This window comes from Xiphophorus couchianus, chromosome 8, assembly GCF_001444195.1.
Source record: "Xiphophorus couchianus chromosome 8, X_couchianus-1.0, whole genome shotgun sequence".
NCBI lineage: Eukaryota > Metazoa > Chordata > Actinopteri > Cyprinodontiformes > Poeciliidae > Xiphophorus > Xiphophorus couchianus.
Genome location: NC_040235.1, coordinates 27230913 through 27254967, shown reverse-complemented (window position 1 = coordinate 27254967; position 24055 = coordinate 27230913). Strand labels below are relative to the sequence as shown.

At 38.2% G+C, this 24055-nt stretch overlaps 1 protein-coding gene across 2 annotated transcripts; it reads left to right on the top strand.

Annotated features, from left to right (window-relative positions):
- Positions 1-1090: 1090 nt before the first annotated feature.
- On the top strand, positions 1091-22097 carry pam (peptidylglycine alpha-amidating monooxygenase). 2 transcript variants are annotated; one of them, XM_028025493.1, is made up of 25 exons: positions 1091-1244; positions 4082-4207; positions 4421-4538; positions 4688-4745; positions 5449-5536; positions 5930-6021; positions 6292-6375; positions 7333-7381; positions 7804-7871; positions 9337-9417; positions 9496-9572; positions 10435-10538; positions 10987-11180; positions 13769-13819; positions 14387-14516; positions 15080-15196; positions 15320-15392; positions 16255-16465; positions 16785-16988; positions 17161-17276; positions 18546-18642; positions 18844-18894; positions 18973-19215; positions 20413-20472; positions 20590-22097. In XM_028025493.1, the coding sequence occupies exons 2-25, from the start codon at positions 4119-4121 to the stop codon at positions 20778-20780; spliced, it is 2646 nt and encodes an 881-aa protein (XP_027881294.1). In that variant the 5' UTR covers positions 1091-1244; positions 4082-4118; the 3' UTR covers positions 20781-22097. The 2 variants fall into 2 exon arrangements, with proteins under 2 accessions (XP_027881294.1, XP_027881295.1); XM_028025494.1 differs by lacking the exon at positions 1091-1244 and adding an exon at positions 2098-2121.
- The last annotated feature ends 1958 nt before the right edge of the window (positions 22098-24055 follow it).

Sequence of the window (24055 nt, the reverse complement as noted above, 5' to 3'; positions counted from 1 at the left end):
GAGTTACTACTAAAATGTAATTCCATGCTTCAATGTATTTTTTGGAATTATATGTAAACAAAGTAATGCATGAGGGAGGATGGCAAATAAAAAACTAATTCCAATTATTTTGTTTTTATTTCAGAAAGATTAAACAGCGATCTGCAGCTTATTAAAGAGGTTTGTGGCAAAGCAACTATTTGTCTTGCTCCTAATAAATTTGGGCTTCCTAAAAAAGTAGCAAGAAGAAAGTCAATGTTTTTAAGCAAACCACAGGAGTTCATGTGAGGGAAACAGCAAACCTGGAAAGAGAAGCCCTGTTCAGCTAAAATGGAACTTCTTTTTTTTTTTCAGGCTGCATGCAAAATGTTGCAGCCCAAATAAAAACCCCTGTCTCTGTCTGTGAAACATGATGGAAGCAGCATGATGCTGTGGGACGTCGCAAAAGAACTTGAGAAGTACAGTAGGACAATGATCCTCAACATACAACCATAGCTACAATGAACTGGTTTAGGTCAAATCATATTCTTTTGAATTATTATCTTTATAATTTATATTATTATTGTTGTTATTATCAGATTCAAATTTTCACGCTTCTGTCCTGCTTCTCCCTAATATGTTCTGTTGTAACAACTGAATTTGTCCACTCTGGGATTAAAACAGTTCTATTAAAATTCTATTCTATTCTATTCTATTCTATGTTAGAATGGGTCAGCAAAGGTAGGCTATCCAATCTGACTGAGGATGGACGGAAGAAACAGTCACTAAATGTTGTTTGTAATGTAAAAAACAAACAAACGAAAAACATAAAAATCTTAGTTACAGGTTTTCATGTCAGTGCTGTCAAAAGAAAACATCGGCTTATAATGCAGAACATAAATATATTTAAATAGCACAGGAGAAAAACCAAGCATTCATAATTGGTATTATGATAGTTTTTTTTCTATTACAGTATTACTTGTCTCATGAGCAGAACATCAGTTTCCTGTTGATTGATTGATTGATTGATTGATTGATTTTACGGCTAAACGTCTGACGCGCTGACGTAACGATCCAATAAGGTCATACGTCACTTCGGCGTCTACGTATGCTGTCTATGCCTCCCATGGACTATTATGGTCAATCATGAGCTATTTGGTGCTTTTACTCTGAAAGGGGAAGTGCAGACGTGACTTCTTATCAATTAAAAAAAACAAAAAAAAACTAAAAAAAAAAAAACGGGAAAACAATCGTCATCTGGAAAGACGTGCTGCGGCCACCAGCAGGTATTGTGTTCCTTTGATGAAAAATACTAGCCGTATCTTTGCGAATGGTTTTCTCTTGTTTGGTGGCGGTTTAATAGAAGTCGGTTACAATGCAGACAACCATCTTTAGCATATGGAGCTCATAGATATTACTGTTAAACCCTATTAGCCACATTAGCTAACAATGTTAGAGCATCTCTACAGCGGAGGTGTATCGTTCCAGCGCTCATTGGCTACACTGAGCTCTATTTTAGCCATTTTGAGCAGGTGTAACACGCCGGTAGTCGGGAAACATAATGGTGACATGTTTTGGTCTGATTCAGGCTCGCCGTCAATGTTTTAGCTATCTTTTAGTTCGAAAAGATTTGGACCAAACATATTTTAGCACACCAAATGAAAAAACGCCACCAAGTGAGAACGTTAAGTTCCTACATGCTAATCGTAAGAACCTCCTATATTTAACACATTTCTTATCCCTGCTTGGCCTTAACCAGCTGTCGCCTAAGAAGTCCTGTTTACCACATCAGTGGGAATTTAAAATGATTCTACATTCGTTCCTGCGAGTCTACACAGTTGTATAAATGTTCATGTCAACACTGCGTATAGATTTAATGTGGTTGACGGTTTATCACGTACTCCGTGTGTGGGAAGAGTCTCGTTTCCATAGTTTCCTTTTTGCTCTCAGAGGGTTGTCATGTTAGCACAGCGCTGACCTTCAGCCTTCTTTCCTGAGTTGGATCCACCATGCTCTGTCAACAGCGGTGAGTCATCAGGAAAGCAGAGCATTTCAATGCGTTTTAACACTGAAAAGCATCCTCTAAATTTAAAGTTCAATGATACAAACAGCTGCTTCCACACTCCAACGCGGAGGAGAATATCACTGAGCTTTGCAGTAGCTGTAAGTAGGAATGTTCCCCACATTTTCAATAGTTGTATGTTGAAACAAGCAATTTATTTATTTTATTTGTCCGACAAGCGGAGAATTTAAGGTGCCATGACAGAACAAAAGAGTAACAGAAATGAACGAACGGTACAGAGTAGAAGCATACAAGATGAAATAGAAACATAAATATGAAAATGGCAATATAAGTATATAAAGGATGCATGTATAAAAATGTACTCACACAAATTTACATTTACAAAACCGCAGTTGCAGGCACACACACATGCATATATACGTACATATACTGTACATACGCGCATATATACACATGCACCCACAGACATGTATGTGTTCATAATTACACTCGTAGAAATATTGCGTATCCTCAGAAAACTACCAAGTCTATAGCAGGATTGTGCTTGTGGAGTCATCAGAAAACGTTTGTAGAAAGCAGTTTGTGGTGTTGCCAGAACCGTTCCCAGTGGTGCTCCAGTACTGTCTGAAACACAGCCCTGACCTCGGTGTGTGAGGTAGTCCAGGGTCCACAAGGCGAGCTGGTGGTCCATTCCTTTCTTCTCCTGCTTGTCTCTCAGAATTGTGGGTCAGATGGTGTTGAAGTAACTGGAGAAGCTGATAAAACAAGATTCTCACAGTGTCCAGGTGAGAGAGGGGACGATGATGGCATCGTCCACCATAATGCCAGAGAGAGCAATAAAAATCTTTCAAATGGCACCAAGGTCATGTGTGCAGGTTGAAAACGAAGTTTGTTGCAGTAATTTTGCAAAGCTGAATTTTTGTCCCTTAATTTTCATTAAAATCTGTGAAAAGTTTTGAACCCAGCATCAGCAGAAAAACACTTGATGTTCAAAAAATGTTTCAGGTATTGGGATGAAATGATTATTATTTGCCTTTTTAGTGGTTACAATAAATGGTGGTTAGATGAAATGTTGTTTAGCCAGAGGCCATGTTTGTAACTATAGCATTTCAAGGAACAGACATTCAGTGTTTCAGAAGAAACAATGTAGCGTGTTTTCACTGGTGTCACAGAACGTACTGTAGCTACAACCTATCTTTAAGGACAAGCGGCAAGCGTAACTATGGTGACAAAATACTGGAGTATCAAAATAATTTTCCAATTTGTGGGTAACAAAGAAAATATTTGAAATGTGTTCATGAACATAATTAGACACATCCGTTTGGTAAAGTGCTTATTGTTGTCAGTAAAGCTCACAACCAATTTCTATCTTTTTTAGGTTAGAAATGTGTCAGTGGCCTGAGGACAAGGCTCAATTATCAGTGGTTCTATTGAACTGCTTGAAAATGATCTATTACAAGTTATTAAACTACTTGAGAATCCAGAACGTGTCCATAACCTGTGCTGCTGTTGCAATAAATTTGACAGTCATTTATTTAGGAGCTTTACTTGGATTTAGTCAAATATTACAGTAATTTAATGTAAAGGTTAAAGTGTGGTCCGTGGGCCATTTTTGGCTCTGGATAGGATTTTGTTCGGCCCCTGACCACAAATCAAGAATGGTCAAAAATTTGGCCAACAAAATAGGAGACGATTCATGACCCCCAAAATTTGAGAATGATCTGTTTTTTCTTTTAATAAGGCAGCAATCAGAAGCAAGTGTGTTTTGGATTTCCAATGATATACAGATTCCAAAGAAGTTTTGTTTATTGTTGAGCAGGTAAAACAAGCAAACAAAATAATAACAATAAACACATTTTTGCATTTTATTTAATGAATTTTGTGGCCTGTCAGTAGTTAAAATTTGCCAATTATTCCCCCTTGGGCAAAAAGTTCTGGCCCGTAAAATTACATAAAGAAATAACTTTAGTATAAGATCAGGGTCCATCTATCTGCTTTGTTGTATAATGAAAATAAAAGAATTTTGATTCTGATTCAGGAACTCAGCATTGTGTATTTTAGTTATCTTTATGTTCTAGTGGCTTGTTTTCCCATTTGCAGCCTGGTAGTGAACGGCAGAGTGAAACCTGTAGGTGTGATGGGACTCCTGGTGGTCAGTTTGGTGGTAGCGTTCCTCCATCACAGTCACAGTGTGGAACTGCAGCCCTCCCTGTATGGGTCGAAGAGGTAAGGAACTCCTGAAATTCAACTCAGAACCTTTTATTCGCTAAAAGATTCTAGCTTAAATATCTACATGCCGTTTATATTGACTGAGGTTTGAATTCTGTGTTTCCTGCTGAATGTACTCCCAGCAATGACAAACAGAACAGATCTACTTTAAATAAATAAAGGAGGAGTGTATATGTTAGTAATGGAGTGTATGTTGTTGTCATTCCTAAGGGTTTGGGAAGATGTCTTAAATCCCAGTGACTGTGTGTCCAGAGTCAGGCCGCCGCAGCTCTTTAACTCTCAGAATTTCACAGTGGATCTTCGAATGCCTGGGGTTTTGCCAACTGAGGTGAGTCTTTTCATTTTTTACTATCCTAAATCTACTGCTAATTTAAGAAAATTATGATAAGTTTTTGGTTCACCTTCATATGAATGTTGCGCAGAAAATTTGTGTTTGGTTGAAATAAAGTGATGAGTCTCATCCTCTTGTTGTTTCAGTCGGACACTTACCTGTGCATGGCCTTTCCTGTGCCAACTAGTCGTGATTCATATATTGGTGAGCAAGTCTTCACTTTTCCTGAATAAAATAGCTGTTGTAAATATACAGATGTTTGGTAAGGCCATGTTTTTATTCACCATGAGAAAACAACATGGTCTGTTTGAATTAAAGCTTCAGTATGCAACATTTCTAAAAATATGATTTGATCATATTTGTTCAAATTGACAGTACAAAATGAGACGGGTAATCTTTGCCTCCTCAATATGGTCTTACAGCAATCTGCAGAAATACACCACTTCCTGTCAGGAACAACCAATCAGAGCCAGGGGAGGGTCTTAGCGCTGTCAATCAGCCACCAATGGCAGTTTTCCTGTAATGTTAGGTTGTTTGCCTACCATTGGAACAGCTGGAGCTCATGAGTGCTGTGCAGGACAGGGTGCAGGCAGCGCGTGTACAAGCATGATTGACAGCATTACGATTCTCCTCCTGGCTCTGATTGGTTGTCTCTGACTGGAAACAGATGGCAGTAGGGCAACAGGGAAGAGGCAGGGGATCTCGATATTTTTTTATTCTTTTTTTTAAAGATTATCTGTCCTATCTTATGCTGTCAGGAATAGTGACAGGAGTAATAATTGTAAACAAAATTCTAAAAGTTACTTACATTAATGTTAAATTCATATGGAAATGTTGAAAAATTGGTAAAACTCTGTTGATTTTGTTGAAAATGTTTCCATTAAGCACAGTGTGTTTCCCCCCTCAGTGGACTTCCTACCTCATGCCAGTATGGACACTGTTCACCACATGCTGCTTTTTGGCTGCCAGACTCCTGTCTCCACCAGCAGCTACTGGTAAGAACCGCATGTCAAAATAGTATGAAGAGAATTATTTTCACAAGCTGGAGCTCAGTTGTGAATGCTGTGTTTCACCAAACGTTTGATCCATAATCGTCATAATTTTTTTCTCATTATTTTTACGCCTTCTGATCAGTTAAAACGTCCCATCATGATATGAGAGATTGCAGTTGACCCCCTGGTGGCGCATGTACAGTAGCTGGTTGGGAACAGGAGAGATGCCAGGAAAATATTTGTAAACCTCCCATCATTCTGGCATTTAGCAAATAGAAATAATTTTGCTGATCCTAAATGACCTCAAAAAGAAAAAGTTTAGTTGGATTTAGTTTAAGTCTATAAAAAAGGTTGCATGTCTTTTCATGGCATTGGTTTTATCCCTTCTCTGTTCAGGGACTGTGGCAGCGTACAGGGAACTTGTGAAGACGAGTCTTCCATTATGTATGCCTGGGCTCGAAACGCTCCTCCAACAAAATTACCTAAAGGTAAGTCACACCCTCAAGGTAAACAATTTGCATCGTTTCAAGTTATGTATTTTTTTTTAACAGGTATTAAACCACTTTAGTAGGAGAAACGTTAACAAAAACAGTTTTAGAATATAAATAGCTGCCGATAACAATATTCAGAATTCATTCTTTATTCAGTAAATAGTTGGTTAGCTACTTTTACACCTGCATTCAGACAGAAAAGAGAGACGTTTTTGTGTTTTCCGGCTGTCTGTTTTTCACTGATTTGTATTCCTCTTCTTCCATCAGATGTTGGCTTTAAAGTCGGAAGAAATTCAGGAATGTCCTACTTTGTGCTGCAGATACATTATGGAGATGTCAGTGCCTTCAGAGGTTAGTGCCATCGTGTTTCTTAACCTTTCAATCAAACTCCCCAAACTTCTGAAAAGATCCAAGTTGTTGCAATTTATTAGTTACTGCAAAGGACAAAACGGGGAAAACAGTTGTAAACGGTTTCAGAACATCATTTCACTTGATCACGTTTTGCGATCAAGTGAAATGAATCGGGCCGTTGGAGTCATCCATCAGTACTACACACCCGATTCACCTTCAGTTCAATTCAGAATACTTTGTTGGGCTTTCTTCCTGTATCTCTTCGCAAATCAAAAAAGGACTAAATATTTTTACACTTTACTTTCTAAATACTTTTGAGTCTTTTTCTCGTGATAAAGAAACTCCCACACATGTTGAAAAGCCTGGTTGATAAGCTGTTGAGAAACAGACTGAACAACCTTGAACACATCTACAGACAGACATGCATGAAAATATTCCAGCCCAGCAAAAGCATCCACATTTCACTGCTCTGCAGCAGTAGCAGGTGTTGCTAACCAACCATTTAAGTAAGGTGACCAAAAAGTCAAAGATGGCAAAAGCTATTTAGAAAATTTGCTAACAGAGATTTGTTAAATAACTTAATGCAACTGAATCTCTTTTCAGTAACTGATAAGTCGTAGGTTTTTGGTCATTACTCTTAAATTAGAAATTGATAGCTTTGTTGAATCTCCAGTGAATGTTATCAGCTTTAAATTGGATCCATATCTTTATCATTTGCTCCAGAGCTCATATAAGCTCACTGAAGACTAATTGAGTTGTTGGATTGTTGCTTAGCTCTATCAGACATTCAGCATTTACAGTCACTTCCACATTGTGCCATTCTGAGCCAGAAAAGAAGAACGTTTTCTGGGCCATGAGCAGACCATGGCTACATCAGTAGGACTTGGAGACTGGATGATGTTAGTAACATTATTAGTAACATTATTAGTAATCGTTTTTTTTTCTCCTCTTTTCCAGATCATCACAGAGATTGCTCTGGACTAACTTTAAGAATGACTTTAAAACCGTAAGTCCACTCACTGGCACTGCAGTAGCATCCAGTCCAGATTACTGACTCTTCAATACATTCAGATAAATAATAAAGTAGGATTTTTGTTTTCTTAAAGACAAAGATGGAAAAAATACTGCAACATTTTGGTTTAGCTGGGGGAAGTATGCCACATGCAGATAGTGAAGGTACTGACGGCCATTTTTGAAGGGATAAGAAAGCAGAGATAAAATGAAAACATTCCTTAAGTTGCCATATTAAAGAGGTTGTACCTGCCTGCAGTAACTCGGATAACAAACATAAAACACCTTCCACTAAAGCTGTGTGTGAAACAAGGAAGGTCTGGCCTGTTGGCTGGTACTGCCTGTTTGTTCAATTCAATAACTGAGTTAACATGGAGAAAGTAAGAGCTTCCTCTGTTCTTTGTTTCTCCATTAAAGGCAGCCCTTCATTGCGGGCATCTACCTGCTAATGTCTGTGGATACGGTCATCCTTCCAGGAAAAAAAGGTACATTTGTTGTTTCTGAAGCTTTAACTTGATAAACCTCAAAGTCTCTGTATTATTCTCTGACTGGCTGTTGACTCATAAACGTTATCAAGTAGTGTAATCATGTGGAGCACTGTAACATTAGATGATGGTTTACCTGCTTATAGATTCTCAGACAATATTATTAATCTGTGTAGCTCCAGTATAGCAGTGGTCATTTGTTGTGATGAATTTCTTGTCAAGATAAGAATTTTGATTTACTGTAGTCATGATAAATTTCAAGTACCGTAATGCTGGTAAAAACTCTCCAAGACTGACTGTATTGTTAGTATTACTATTTTCTCGACTGATGAAATGTCGTTGCTGTGAGCAGTTTAGTGATGAAATCCCTCTTCTTTGTGACTGGTGCACTGAAGAAATAGAATACAAACAGAATGTTTTTCAAGAGCTAGCCAGCAGAAATTAGCAAACATCTGGTGGAACTGAGCATCAGCTGAGCTCATTAAAGGAGCTCCTTCTAAATGCTGGTAAAAATGATGTTAAAGGGTTAATAGAGGAGCCATGTTGTGATGATTTCTTGAAAGCAAAGTTTAGAAAGAGCAGGAGAATTCAAAGAGACAAACTCCAGCCGCAACCCAGTAAACCGGCTTCAGATCCACTACAGGAAAGAGGAGACATTATGCTTCAACGATTTGAAAATGTCACATTAACATCAGAATAATAGAATGTCGCTAATTTTCCTGCAGTTTATTCTGAAATCACCTGTCAGCTTTAATCAGCTGCTTTCACAGCTGCTTTCACAGCTGATTAAAGCAGATCAGGATTGTAGAGCGTTCACAAGCAGGGATTGTTATTTAAAACAGAACTAATAACCTCCTGAGCTATTGGCAGGGATGCTGGGATTGGTCATATACATATATATATATTTTGAGTGAGTAAATTGTCTCCAATCGCTACAATCTGTAACCAGAACACAATCTGGTTCCGTTTCTCCACAGTAAACAGTAAAAGGTTTTACTGATTTCAGACAACTAACAGATGTAAATGTCAGCATAAAGCTGTCTGTAAGATGTGACACATTTGTGCAGACAAACAGAAAAAGGAAGCAGCAGAGAGCAGGTTGATCATGAAGATGAAGTGTGTTGCTGTGTGAGTGTGTGATGATGAGATAAGACGTTCCACATGGGGAACTATGACAATGAGGTTTTTTTTATGAACTTTACTTTGAGCAAGTCATTTTTTAAAAAGGGAACTTGTGCACTATGCCTTACTATTCGAAGTAGCTACTAGTTATACTTCAGTAACTTAATTATGCAGTCAGATTTTGGCCCCAAGTTAAATTTTTATAACATCATCCAGAATAGGATCTGTAACAATAACAAACAAAAATTGAGAGAGCCACATATGTTCTAACACCTGTAGGAGATAAAGCAAAAATGCATTGACAGAAAATGCAGTTCATTGTTGTTGTTTTTTGTTCTTTCAGTTACAAATGCAGATGTTGCTTGTGACTATGATTCCTACCCGATCTACCCGTTTGCCTTCAGGACCCACACACACAGCCTCGGTGAGGAGTCGGGTCATTTCCTGCTTCTGTGTCTCCTGGAGTTACATCCTTAGTCCTTCATGATCATTTCTTTCACAGGCAAAGTGGTCAGCGGTTACAGGATTCGTGATGGGAAATGGAGTCTGATTGGGAGACAGTCCCCTCAGCTACCACAGGTAGATAACCACTGAGACGTCAGTTGTATACAACTGTTGTTTTTCTGAGAGAGATATCTAATTTTTCTCTCAAAAGTCACTGCTGTCTGTTTGGAAGATAGTTGACTGCAATTTTTCACATTTTCTTTCCGTATAAAAATCCCCACTTTGAACGGTGCATTCATAAAAAGATGTCAAGGTGTTTTTATCAGACTCTTATTTCATATGTAATATGTGTTTCCATCTCCCATTATGCACATTAACTCTTATTAAGAAAAGCCAAAAACCTCAAGTGACCATAAAAACATTTTTTGCAAAATTGAGGAAGATATTTCAGATTTTGATGTTTCCATCAGTCTCATCTAGTGTGATACTTCAAAATGTGCATAAAAATACATTAGTGGAACCATGGCTACTGTCTTCCACTCAGAGTAGAATGTAAAAAACAATCTTAATCAGTTTGGGGTGAAAACAAAGACAGCAGTATTGTCTTCAGGTTGTCCAGTGTCTGTCCAATCTGAGGAATCCATTGATCCATTGATTATCCATTGATCCAACCTGAGGCAGATAGTCACATGGTGATGATGGTGCACAGCAACGTTGCTGGTATTCAGAGTCCTGAATGTATTTAGTCAGCTTGTATGAGGACTGAGAGACAGAGCTGGTCCTCGGCTTTGATTCTGCAGTCCCAGCTAAGCAACCTGAAAACACACACAGCCTGTGATGTTGGTGTGTCATCTTAAATGATGTGAAAAGTTCATGGCTGTGTGTTTATTATGGAACTATGATCATAGTTTCATGAAGGAAGGAGAACAAAAAAACTGAGAGATGAACTTATTTTCACACACTGTTCTTTGCTCATTAATGAATGTTTCCATTCCAGGCTTTCTACCCTGCTAACAAGGATGTGACTGTGCGATACGGTGACACCTTGGCTGCCAGATGTGTTTTTAGTGGGGAGGGCCGGATCTCCAAAACGTACATCGGGTGAGTTTCACAGATCACTGCCAAATATTGCTGAGTGACCGATTAGACGTAATCCAAACACACATTTGAATTCTTTATACGATTCTCTTTGGATGATTTTGATGGAGATTTTGGTCTAATTCATCTGTTTGTGGAATGTAAGACTATGATATTAATATACTGTAAGTACTATATTTCAAATTTTCATTGAACTTTTCCAAAGGTTTAGGAAATAGAATGATGCATATTTCTTCAATTAAACTTCATTTGAACTTCTTATTTCTCCTCCCACCTTTGTAGTTTAGTGATTGTGCCCACAAATAACCTTGTGAAGCATTGTCAAAGTTTCCATGCCAACCATCAGGTTTGCAGCACCTGCTGGTTGATGCAGACTGAAGTGGCTTTGAGGTAGCAGCACCAATCAGTGCTGCTTGTGGCTTTAATTATCGTAATCCTTTTTTTTCTGCAGTGGTACTTCAAATGATGAAATGTGCAACTTCTATATGATGTACTACATGGACAGCAAACATGCCGTTCCCTTCATGAGCTGCATGGAGACGGGCTCTAAAGAACTCTTTCGACATATTCCAGCAGAGGCAAATGTTCCCATCGCTGTGAGTCCAGGTCACATGCACGCCATGATGCCAATGGGAAACGCTACAGGTACATAAATCTACCTCATCTACGTCTGTCTCAAATCTGGCATAAACTTTGAATTTGGTCAAAGAAATCCGAAACTTGTTAAAAGGGGCATTCTACATGTTTTTTGAAATTTTTTATAATCTAGAAAAATAAAATAAAATTCAGATTTAGAAATGATGTCCCGGCAGACACGCTTCACTATAAAGAACAGTGTGTTTTGCCAGCATTTAGTTCAAACAATGATTTTAATCTGAAATGTTAAAACATGGTGACAGTGGCACCATTGAAAAACTTTTATAGGCATGGCCAGACCAGGGCAGTAAAGCGTGATTTATTTAATTTTGATTATTATTTAGAATTTTATAATTTGTTTATTTATTGTGCTTTACATTTACGTTGTGATTAAAGATGAATTTATATGACTTTCTGTGACCTGAAGATGATTCAGGGGGCCATGGCCCTCTCTCCATCAGCTGCCAGTTTTTTTTGTTGTTTTTTTTTAAGAAACTGTTGACTGAGTGAGCACCATTGCCAATAAATATCCTGTATAAATATCTTCTGTGCTCATTGGACTCTCTGCCAGCCAAAGCAATTAAAGCGCCTTAGCTTCTTTCACCGTCCTGCTCAGGCTTCAGGGAGGAGAGCTGTGTGTTTTGGTCTTGTGGTTTGTGTTACTTCAGCCAGATAAGCGAGTCATGTTCAGCTCAGTGCCTTTTGAAGGTGATAGTACTGCAGTGTCATGTCCAATCCATGCTGCTGCTTCATCATTCTCCACGTGTGATAACGGCTTTTAGCTTGTGGTAAAGCAACAGTTCTACAGAAACTACTCACAGAAGTTTTACAGCATCTGTGCAGTTAGCTTGTCAACTTATCCACATGTTTTCTTTATCAAGTCTCTTTTATAAGCACTGCAGTTTTTGATTATTTTAGTAATCGATTATCCTGACGATTAATCAATTAATTGGGGGAAAGAAATTTTAGCAAATTCTAGAGTTTTTTCATTTAACCACTCAAGCCTATTTTTATACATTATTATTAATGCATTAAAAATGCAATTAGGCACATAATTCAAAAACAAACATTTTGGCTGCCTAAAGTGAAAAACAGCATTCCTTCAGTGAAAGCTTGATCATTTGTAGAAAATAATGCATCTGCAGATAAAATAACGTAAAAAATTCAGTCCTTCCTGTTTATTATCTTTTTGATTAACCAGTTATTATTTGGATTGCAGAAGGGGCGTAATGGGAGATCTAGGTAGAACATATTTACAGACAAAGGCTTCATTTATCTTAGGTACAGACTGTTTTTGTCGTTCATACAGTTTTGACTTAATTACTGCTCTGAATGTTATTATTTTAGTAAATTACCTTTTTTTTTGTCTTTATACTACAGTTAACAATTAATCAATTACTAAATCAGTTGACCGTTTTTTAAATGATTCCTTCTACTCCCTCATTGTTCTGTAAAAAATCCTCCTCATTTATTTACTGTCAGTAAGTAAATGATTTACTCTGTGTCAAATGAGTGACGGCAAAATGGCTTGAATGAGGACAGATGAGAGGAGAGATGTAGAACTTAATCTTTCACTAAAATCTAGGCTCATTGCAGACTGTCATTATGCTTTATGTTGTGTGAAAGTGATTTAATGAAAGTGAGTCCATCAGGCGTTGTTGTGAAGCCAGCATGAACTAAAAACCAGATAATAGGCTTTCCAGTTAATCGTTATCCATTAAAATTATGTAATGTATGTGGGACTTTTTTTTTTTCTTAGTAATTGAGCAGCTCTCCCTCTTGAGTTGATCAATACTTTAGAAAACTAAACACAGTCTTCCACAGCTTTCTCTGATGGAGCCTGAAACCTTGTTTGGACAGAAAGAACCTGCAGCTGCAAAGCTCTGCTTCTCTAGACTGAATGTAGAGTGAAGCGCTTAGAGGTCCTCTAAGGCCTGTAAGCAAGTACAGGCCATTTACCATTTCTGTTCGCTGATGATACAGCAGTCTCCATGGTAACTGAAGTGAAGTAACTTACAGGGCAGCAAGTGACAACTGTGTGAGGACAACATCCTGTTCATCTCTATGTGACTTAGAAAAGTGAAGTCCAGTTTATTTGTGTCGTACATTTCAGTAACAAGGTTCTTCAAAGTAGAGATGCAAAACTTTCACCGTTTAGCGATTAGATTCAGTAATGATTTTTAATTCAAAAACCAATTTTTCTATCCAAACTATCTAGAGATTCTGTTTAAATTATGGAACAAAAGGAAAAGACATTGTAAACAGAACATTCATTAAACCAATTCCATACTGTGTGAAATTCAAATAGGTTATATTTAAACAAAAATAACTTTGTGCATAAAATTCTGTAAAGTAAATTGACTTTATAACTGTCCTTAAGTGTCAAGTCTGAGTCCAAAACATACAATACAGTATATACTGTATATATAAATAACTCCAAAAAAGTACAAAGGTTTTAATAAAGGCGTCTTGTTATAAGTCTCAAAGATGTGTAACATAAAGTATTTTTGAATAGAATTGTCTTTATCGGTTCATTTAGTTGTTTTTCATCCCAAAGTTGCATCTGATTTTTTTTTTTTCTGTATTTCTCAATCAAGATGACAAACAGCCGATGAATGCTAACAAAGCAGAGCTGGTTCTGGATCAGGGTGAGTTCAAAGTGAATCAAATGTGAACTATGTGAACATGACATGACCAGCTTATAGGTAATAAAGCAGATGCTGAAATGTAAAAAAAAAAAACATATTAGTGGAAGTAGCAGTATGTAACTGTATATAATCTAATATTGAACAATAGTCTTAATTTCAACAATATAAACAGCAAAGTGAAATTGTGGGCTAACTGCTACTGATATCATCATTGTTGTATTTAACAATATTCTATTTGCATATTTTTTGATTTTTGATTTCTTCTATTTTTTTGCTGATGCAAGATACAAATTGGCAATAAACCAGACTGCACTGAATAATGAGTTCATATACCCATCTGATATGATTCACTAAACAGTGAAATAAAAGACTGACTGTACTCTAGTGACTGTGTGCCAAGCCAGCTGGAAAGGTTGACTGGGTTCTAGTAAAAAGTGGTTATTGTTTCCCAATTGGCTTTGTGAAAATAAACATTTATAAGGAAGAACCGTGGAGAATTCTTCAACTCATATGGAAATGTGTGTGTGTGTGGGTGTGTGTGTGTGTGTATTCATGGTGTGGTTGCAGATTCTCATTTGGAGCAGGTGTCAGCATGGCCGCAGAGTTCTCTTCAGCTGGGCCAGGTGTCAGGACTCGCCCTGGACTCTGATTCCAACCTGGTCATTTTTCACAGAGGCGACCACCACTGGGGGGCAGAGTGGGTTGCTTTCACTTTTCACATAGTTATGTAGTTAACAAATGTTGCATAAGCACTTTAATGTCTGTTGTTTTCATCAAAACTGCTACTACTAAGAAATTATTTGGAGAACTCACATGCAGCTTTTTCATCTCCAGTTTTTGCACATTCTTACAAATGAAGCACATTTGCTTCATTTGAGCTCCAAATACAACAACAACTTTACTTTGGCGTAGATTTGATCATTTGTAGCAAAGTATTCATCTGCAGCTAAGAAATCCTAACATCAACATGTGAGGCGCCCAGCCCTTTCTGCTCAGCTTAAAGGGGCAGTATTATGTCAAATAGATGTTTTAGGTCTTTACATCATGTTATAATGTTAATTCCTCATCAAAGACATACCTGTAGTGTTGCCTTGATTCTTTCATGCATGTTTGAGAAAACCTTTAATCTCCATGGCAACCATTTAGCTGTCCATAAACACCTGGATGGACCTAGCTCCGCCTTCAAGGCACAGCTCCTCATCGGAGCTGCAGTTTCCAAGGTTACTCACAGTAAATGTTCTCTCTTGTGTGTTTGCTTAGTTCTTTCAACAGCCAGGCTCGGTACCAGCAGCGGTCCCTGGGGCCCATTCAGCAGTCTACTATCCTGGTTGTGGACCCGGCTAACGGCAGAATCCTGAAAGCTTCAGGCCGGAACATGTGAGTGTGTGAGAAAATGTTTCCTGGTTATAAATGTAAGGGTTATAATGCTGGGATACGATTTGAAGCCCTGCAGAATTGGGTCTGTTTTTATTAACTTCAGATCGTTTTCTGTTCTTGCAGGTTTTATTTGCCTCATGGAATAACGACAGACCAGGAAAATAACTACTGGGTGACTGATGTGGCTTTGCATCAGGTGAGCTGGAGCGCGAGCGCTAACCACACTGGAGCGACGTAGCCTTTACACAAACCCACAGTTTCTAGTAGCATCAAGCTAACCTAGAAACAAGTGGTGATAAAAACTGACATGTTCTTGTCCGTGTGTGTGTGAAATAAAAGTTACACCTTCAAAATTGCTTTTGTTTCTCAAAATGAAATGATATTTTGCTATCTTTTATTTTTTAAAGATAAACTGTGTTTTTGAAGAGTTCGGCACAAATGAAGTGTTCAGACCTCTTCAACATTTTTCACATTTTGTCAAAAACAAACTTCAATATTTGGCTGTTATGTGTTGGACCGATACATAGTAGGGCATAATCCTGAATTAGAAAAAAAAAGCATGCAATAGTAATGGGCAATACTAAACAAAAAATGTACTGTTTTTGTGTGAAAATAGTTTTGCCATCAGAAGAATAAATTTGACATGATTATGTATGCCAACACTGAAAGCGTAACTTAGTTCTGTTTAGTGATAAAAATGCACCATTTAATGTCTGGAGTGATCAGTTGTTCTTCATTAAAAATGTGTTAAGAGCGGTATTTCAGTTTTTGGGCTGTGATTGAAGTGATGTTCAGTCATAGCTTCACTCTACAGACAGAAAAGCTGCAAAAAAAAAGAAAAAAATCCATAAAATGCGACCAACTTTTTGCCCATCTCAGCGTGCTTTTGTAAGTTCCCCACAGTATGAGGCCAGGCAATTTACTGTGGCAGCGATCAGTCAAAATTCTTAGCATGATAAGAGATTTATCACTGTAACTGATAAACAATAGGATAAATTCCCACCCTGACAGTGGCAGTGAAGTCTCCTTCAGCTGTTTTGTGCGTTGCTGTTCCTCAGGTGTTAAAAGTGAGCGGTGACGGCAGGGACAGAACCCTGCTGGTCCTAGGAGAGGCTTTCACTCCGGGTAGCGACACCGAGCACTTCTGCCAGCCGACGGACGTGGCCGTCGACCCTGAAACCAGGAACGTCTTTGTGTCTGACGGCTACTGCAACGCCAGGATCCTGAAGTTTGCTGCCGATGGCACATACTTAACTCAGTGGGGAGCAGGTAGCCAGCGCAAAGTACACATAGATACTTGGAGTGTTAATGCCCTAAAACCTAGAGGTTTTAGTTTTATTCCTAAGAATTATAATGAAACCAATTGTTTTTGGTTCAGGAAATTCATGAAACGTCAAGGTATTCCTCAGTTTACACTTTAGTTGCAAATATCAGAGTGCAAATTTAATCAATGTAGCCAAACTTATTCTTCAGGAACCCAGTTTCAGTGCAGTCAGAGCAACAATGACAGTATAATTCACTGTGGTTACACATCACTAACACTGATGGATCAGAAATTCACCTTCTCATCTCTACGTTCTGGGTAAAGGCTCGTCAGACAGAAGGAGGCGCACGCCGTTCCGGATCCCCCACAGCTTGGTTCTCCTTCCTGAAAGGAAGGAAGTGTGTGTGGCTGACAGGGAAAATGGACGAATCCAGTGCTTCATCGCTGAGACCGGCGAGTTTGTCAAAGAGATAAAGAACGAAGAGTTTGGAGGAGAAGTGTTTGCCATCACCTACAGCCCTGCTGGAAGTGAGTACACTGGCACTGTTGGTCCAAAGTTAGGTTTTGTTCATATCCTTCTTCATTTCAGACATCAGATGATTTAGTTTCAACATCTTTTGTTGAGGTTTTTTTAAATTGTGAATATGTGTCATTTTAGTTGTTTTTAATGAATCTCCTTCCTGTCTTCTCCGCCCTGAAGACGGCCTGATCTTTGCAGTGAACGGAGACTCGCCCTACCACTCAGCTCCACTCAGAGGGTTTGTTCTAGATTATTCAACCAAACAAATTCTGGATTCCTTCAGCCCCACCCAGAAGGTAAACACGCTGGCATTCACTGACGGATCTTTCCCTAAAAACCGATGCTTGCTAGAGAAGAAACAAAAGTGGTAGCCGGAACTTCATTATTAGATATTTGTGACTTTTTTAAAATCCATTTCTGGATTCCTCTATGAGTTGTATTTCTTATTGACACTAGAAACTCGCTTAGAAATTTATCTTGAATCTCAGAACACAAACACTTACAAATATTTTATCTTTTTAAAGCTCAGGAAAAAAAGCTCTGAGTGTTTTTCTTTCTTTTCCTATTTGAGGAAATGCTGATGTGGAAGTTGGTGCTTTCTTTAAAGGGAATGTGTCATACAAAATTCACATTTTGTATGTTTTGTACTTTCATTTGGGTCTCAACTGCTTCTAAAAACAGCCAAAGTGTTTAAAAAAAACACCCAGCCAGTTTTTGGCAGCAAGTTGATGTTTTTCTGTGTCTGAAAAATGAGTCATTTCAAAAACCTTCTGAATCTAACATTGCATATCAGCAGGTACTGTCCCTCACCTAGCAGGTAACGGCGCCCGGCCTGTTACCTAGCAACCCCTGTCAAGCTCCACCACTTTCGGTTAGTTGGTTTTACCACTGTATGCGCCGTACAATGGCTGCTGGAAAAGACAAGTGTTTTTGACCTCCCATCCAAAAACCACTTGCTGCATGTTTGTTGGTTGTGTAGGAGGCTCCACTTCTGCTTTTCAAAGATGTATAGTTGTATACTTGCGCATATGTCATTTTAAGGTGTAAATGTTGAGGTGGGGGGCGTGGCCAGAAGCAGCTTATTTGGATTTTAAAGTAACAGAGGCCCTAAAACAACTCATTCTGAAACATAGCAGAGCAGACTGGAATCTCATTGTGTAAGAATGATTTTGTGCAAAAAATGTTATGAACATGTTTTGTATCACCCACAGATCTATCCTGACCTGTTCAAGAAAGCATAATACGGTCACCTTTAATTCAATTTCTCCACTGATGTTTGGGAGTTCAAACGCTGTAACATTCATCGTTTGGTGGCTGGGTTGAAATATTATTAGAAAATAAGTTCATCTCTCAGTTTTTTAGTTCTAAATAAAAGTCAGAACAATCTATAATTTTCCTTCACCTTCACAATCATGCATTACTGTATGGTTACCTATCACGTAAAATCCCACTAAAATTCATTGAAGTTTGTGAAAATAAAGTGACAAATGTGAAAAAGGTGTGAATACTTTTGAAAGGTACAGTATGTTAATAACATGGTTACTTTTGTGTTTTCCTTTCTACAGGAGTTTAAAATGCCTCATGACATTGTCGTAACTAAGGATGGAAGTGTTTTTGTCGGAGACGCAGGAAGCAATTCAGTCTTTAAGTTTACTGCAGAAAGTAAGTTCATTCTCATTATGACACTATGCTAAATGGTCCAATAAATGTGTTTTATCTTGTTCACCTGGGTTCAAATTCAGCTTATCCAAAATATTTGATTGTGTCTGTGGGGCTGTTCTGAGTAATCCAGTCACAGATTTGTTGGTTACAAGCTGCATACATTAGTTTTTAATTAGAAACTTTCCTGCCTCCACTTTTCAGAGTTGCACCGTTCTGTGAAGAAAGCTGGAATCGAGGTCCAGGAACTTGAAGGTAAGCAGACTAAGTTCCATTTGTAATGCCTGACTGCTCCATCAGATCCCAGCTTCATCCGTCCTGCTCTCTGTTTAGAAGTGGAGGCGTTCGTCCAAGCCAAGCTGAAGCCACATCCCAACATTTCAAAGACTGCGCCTGTCAAGGAGAAGCAAACCGTGGCAGAGAAGAGCCATCCGCTGGTAGAAGTGGAACCCAGGAAAAGCGCACCGAAGTCAAAGAAAGAGAGCAGTGTCCTCCCTGCTGTTGTTGTCTCGCTGCTCCTCGTCCTTCTGCTGGTCATCGTCTTCCTGGGAGTCTTCATGTGCTGGATGAAAAACAGTATGTATGATGAGAAAACAGGACGACTAATCTCACTTCATGCACCGACTCTCTCTAAGACCTAACAAATATCTGCACATTTGTGTTTGTGCGGCTACGACTGAAAACACTTCCTTCACTTTGTCAATCATTTATTGGTTTATGTAAACCTTTAAAAAGCAGCCAACCAGACTGCCAGAGTGCTTTACCATCAGAACGGGGCTGAGTACCCAAAAGTTATACTCAAGTAAGAATAGCACTACTTCAATATATTTTTACTCAAGTAAACATAAAAGAAGAAATGACTCAAGTAAGAGTAAAAAAGTATTTTGTAAAAAGTCTACTCAAGTCCTGAGTGACTGATCAAATGATCAATCATTTAGTATTTAACAGTTACATCAACAAATGGACCAAAATTTAAAGTTAAATGAAAATTTTGGTATTTTAATTACCGAAATGGCAATAATTCATTTAAGTAACGGAAAATGAAAAAATCAGGCAACGTTTTTTTTTGTTTTTCCAAATCAATTTTTCAACCTAAAACTTTTGAAACTTTAACAAAAACTAATAATTTTTGCTTAAAACATGGTTGTTCTTCATTCAGTGGGTAAACATTTTTTACAAGTAAGAGTAGAAATATTTCATAATAAACTTACTCAAGTAAAAGAAAAAGTACAAGATAGTAAAAATACTCCTAAAAGTAAATTTTGGCTGATTATCATTGTGGAAATTGTGAACTTATGAAACAGTCTGTCAGTGCATCACATCACAGGCCCACCACACTGACTACACGTCCCATCAGACTGCACACAGTCTGATTTCAGTCACATGAACAATTCAAAAAAATAAATCATATTTTATCAAAAAATCTGAATTGAACATGTAAACCTACAGTGTGAACGTAGTCATGGGATGTGATTATTGTGATTACAGTTTTACTTGTATTGAAGTGTTGCCGAGTTTTATATTAACATTCTTGAGTATTTTTGATCATTAAAAAATTAATTAATGGATATTATTAGTGTCCATTAATTCATGGGCACTAATAAAACATCAATACAGCTGGAAAATTGTCCAGTTCTGGTCAGCTCCTGATGGACATTAAACCTCTATGCCTGCACATCCAGACAGACGAGGTGTTCTAAGTTATGCTAACCATAACTAAGTTAGTTCTGCTGTGCGGCCTGCACTCATTTTCTGTTTACTGACTGTTTTCAGAGAGAAATGAGATTAAAATGGAGCCTCGCTCTGTGGGAGGAGTCTTGGGTAAAATTCGAGGTAAGACACACACACACACACAAAAAAAAGCATTTCTGGACTGTGGCTGTGTTACATGTCCTATAGATTGATCCTGAACTCCAGCAGGAGGTAACTCCCCTTGTTCCTCCCCGTCAGGTAAAGCAGTGGGAACTCTGAACCTGGGGAAATTCTTTGCGTCTCATAAAGGTTACAGTCGCCAGGGCTTCGACCAGCTGAGCACTGAGGGCAGCGACCAGGAGAGGAACGTGGAGGACAGCAGCGACTCGGACACAGAGGAGTACTCTGCTCCTCCTCCTCGCCCTCCTCCTCCTCAGTCCTCCTCTTAGGCAGCCCCCCCCGCCCCTCCAAACACAGCTTAGATTTCTCACATGTGCTAATTCACTGTTTTTGTAACCGTTGTCAGCTGCCAATATTGCTATTTAATGTATATATTTAAATGTGTTCTTGTATATAAAATTCATTTTATTGTCATCTTGACAAAATCTTGGAGACAAAATGATTATATTTATATTTTTTCTTTATATAAAACAAATTGCCTTTATGGTAAAACTATCAGCACAGTCCCCAAAAACAACCACTAATATCAGGTTTAGCCTTAAAAAGTCTAAGAAAATCTGCAAATCCATTATTATGTAGAAAACAATGTTCATGTGGTTTTTATTATTTATCTTTTTTTTAATTGCATTATTTTCTTTTCATTTCTTAGCTCTCACTTTTTAATTGTTTTCATAAAATCCTGCAGCCCTGTGACTGTAGTGCCTACAGTACCACTAGGTGGGGCTGTTGTCAGCCATGTTTGTCTCCTGCAGCTCCTGTCACAGATTATTAATGCTGATGTTCAATCTGAATGTTTTCTCAGATTAAACCTACAGTGTTTCAGTGTCAGTTTAGGGATGAGATGAATGAGGATTTCAGAGGGGAATCCTGACATTTGTTGCTGCAGTCGGGATTATAGATGTCATTTGATGTTCTTTATGACATTTCAGCATCATCATTGTATTTGGTCGACTATCATTTCACTTGTAATTCTGTGCCTTCTGCTGGTTTGTTTTCTTCCAGGCATAAAGCCCAGATCTTGTAGTGTGGCATGGCTAACTATTTAACATGTGGGGAGCAGGCTTCATGCTGCTGCAGCTTTCTGCTTGTTGTCAAAGGCTAATCTGAACCCACTGCGTTTTTTTTTTTTCTTTGTCCAGCTAATTTAAACAAGACAATTTCCTCTAATCACTTCCAGAGTTCACTAAATAGCAGCACATTTATCCGGAACTGCATTCAGTTCCGCATGGAAAGAGAATTTATTTTTCATTTAAGCGCTGTTCAGATATTTTATTACAGCAGAATTCAAGTGAATAATTTAGTAAATCGCATCTTTAAAAAAATGTAAAAAAAATTAATGATCTGTTAAGTCACCTTCTGTAATGTCAGGTTTTACGTTAGTAGATCAGTTTTTCGGTCATTTCTAAAATTGTATTCCATGTTTTCTGCCGCTGCTCATAGTTTGCTTTCCTAACCGCATGCCATAGATATTTAGCTACGCTGTCACATGTGGCCTACCTTGTATTAGCTGTGACACCGGTTTAAGTACAAGAGTACTATTTTCAGTAACTATTGTATTTGTGTAATAAAGTGTCTGCAAAGCATCACTATGTTGTGGATTACTTTGTCTAATTGACCTTTGACATATTCATTACATTTCCTGAAATAACCTCTAATATTCAAGCACTCATAGCTGAAAGGAGTGACAAAGACTGACGAAACAAAAAAAACTCCATATTTTATTTTTCACATGAACTTATTTACATGTATACATGCATCAGCATTGATGTAAACACTGGCAGCAATAAGGATTCAAGTGCAGCAAGAGGAGAAAACTTGGCTTTCCTTTCACATATGCACCATTTTTCATTGTTTTTGTGTAATGTCACAGAATTACTGTACTCTGAAACTATTCGCAGCAGAAACACAAAAACAGCAGTGTATCATGGTATTAATGTAAAACTGGAATAACTGCTGAAAGAGATTTTAGGTCAGTTTTTGTTTCTTTCGAACATAATGGTACAACGGCGTATTAGGGCCATTGTGGACGGGGGAAAAAAGAAACTTCTGCCAAAAAACGTTAATGTTTTCTAGAAATGTTCTGAAAATAAATTTCAAAATTCCTGAGCTTTTTGGCAGAGATGTATTTCTTTTTTCTACATACAATGGCACCAATATGCCATCATAGAGAGTCGGCGTATTCCAACCAAACAGGATCAACCTGAACGGGTGAGCAGTGTGAAAGGAAATGAAGTCTGTAGGTTTTGGGGGACAGGATAAATAAACAACTGTCACAAATACAGAAAATACCTGCTGGGGTTCAAAGTATTAGAGATGGAGTGAAATCATACAGAGCAAATTTGACCAAATGAATAAATAAAAAATACATAATAAGGACAGGCTTCTTTTAAACTTGCTATTGAGGTTGCATGGTGATGCAGCTGTTTGCTCTATGTGGTGTTTGCATGTTCTCGCTGTGCGTTTGTGTGTCCAGGTTACGTAAGTTCACTGACTTCCTCCCTCCTGTTAGGTTAATTGGTCTCTAAATGGCTTTGAGGCGCAGGTGTGTGTGTGTGTGTGTGTGTCCTCTGCTGCCCTGTAGCAGTGCAGCTATCTGCCCAGGGACCAGCTGACCTGTGGTAGATTAACTATTGGAAATTGGCAGCGTTGGAGCATCAAACCCCTTATACTTAATTGGGAGAAGCTATTTAGGGAAAATAGTTTGAAATTTTACAGAAGAGTTCCAGATGCAGTGAGAGCTCAGGTGGAGCCAGCTGCACACGGTCAGAAAAAACCCAAAACACCATCCTCCTACTACTTCCTGTGGTCTTCTTCAACGTTTTTGCCAGTAGTAACATCCTGTTGTTGATCACATGACTTGAGACGTATTAAAAAAAGTGTTTCCACGCCTTTAGGAAAATGTCCAGATAAAGTCACCTCCGACTGACGGAAAACAATGAAGGTTTAGAATTGCCATATTGTTTCAAACAGGTCATTTATGCTAATGCGACTCGTTGCTTGTCACCTAAAACGCTTGTTGCTGCCAAGAGTTGAACAACCACAAATTATGTTGAGGGAGAGATTACCTTTTTAAACCAAACTGCATTCCATATTTAATCAGTCGTGTTTGATGATCTAAAACCTTTGTGACAAAAAGCAAAAGGAAACCAAATACTCGGTCACATCACTACCAAAAGTGTAACAGTACATTTTGCAGAGTTGTAATTTCTGACTCATGAACAATAATCGCCCCTCACTTACCAACAACGATCTTGCAACATAAGTTTGCTGTGTAAACCTAGAACTATTTGCATACATTTCTGCGACTCTTGGGTTTGTATTAGTTTGGGTCTGTAATCCTACAGTGGACGACACGTTTCACCCAGCTTGGAAAAATCAAAGAACTCCCAACAAGTACAACGGGAGATATACACACTATTTCATTAAACTCTTACATTTTTGTATTACACACGTTACCATAGTAATCTGTAGTTATTTACAGCACAGAGTGCAGGGCCTGTGGTAACGACCTAGCATGTGGAACATAATCATGTTAAATGTCATG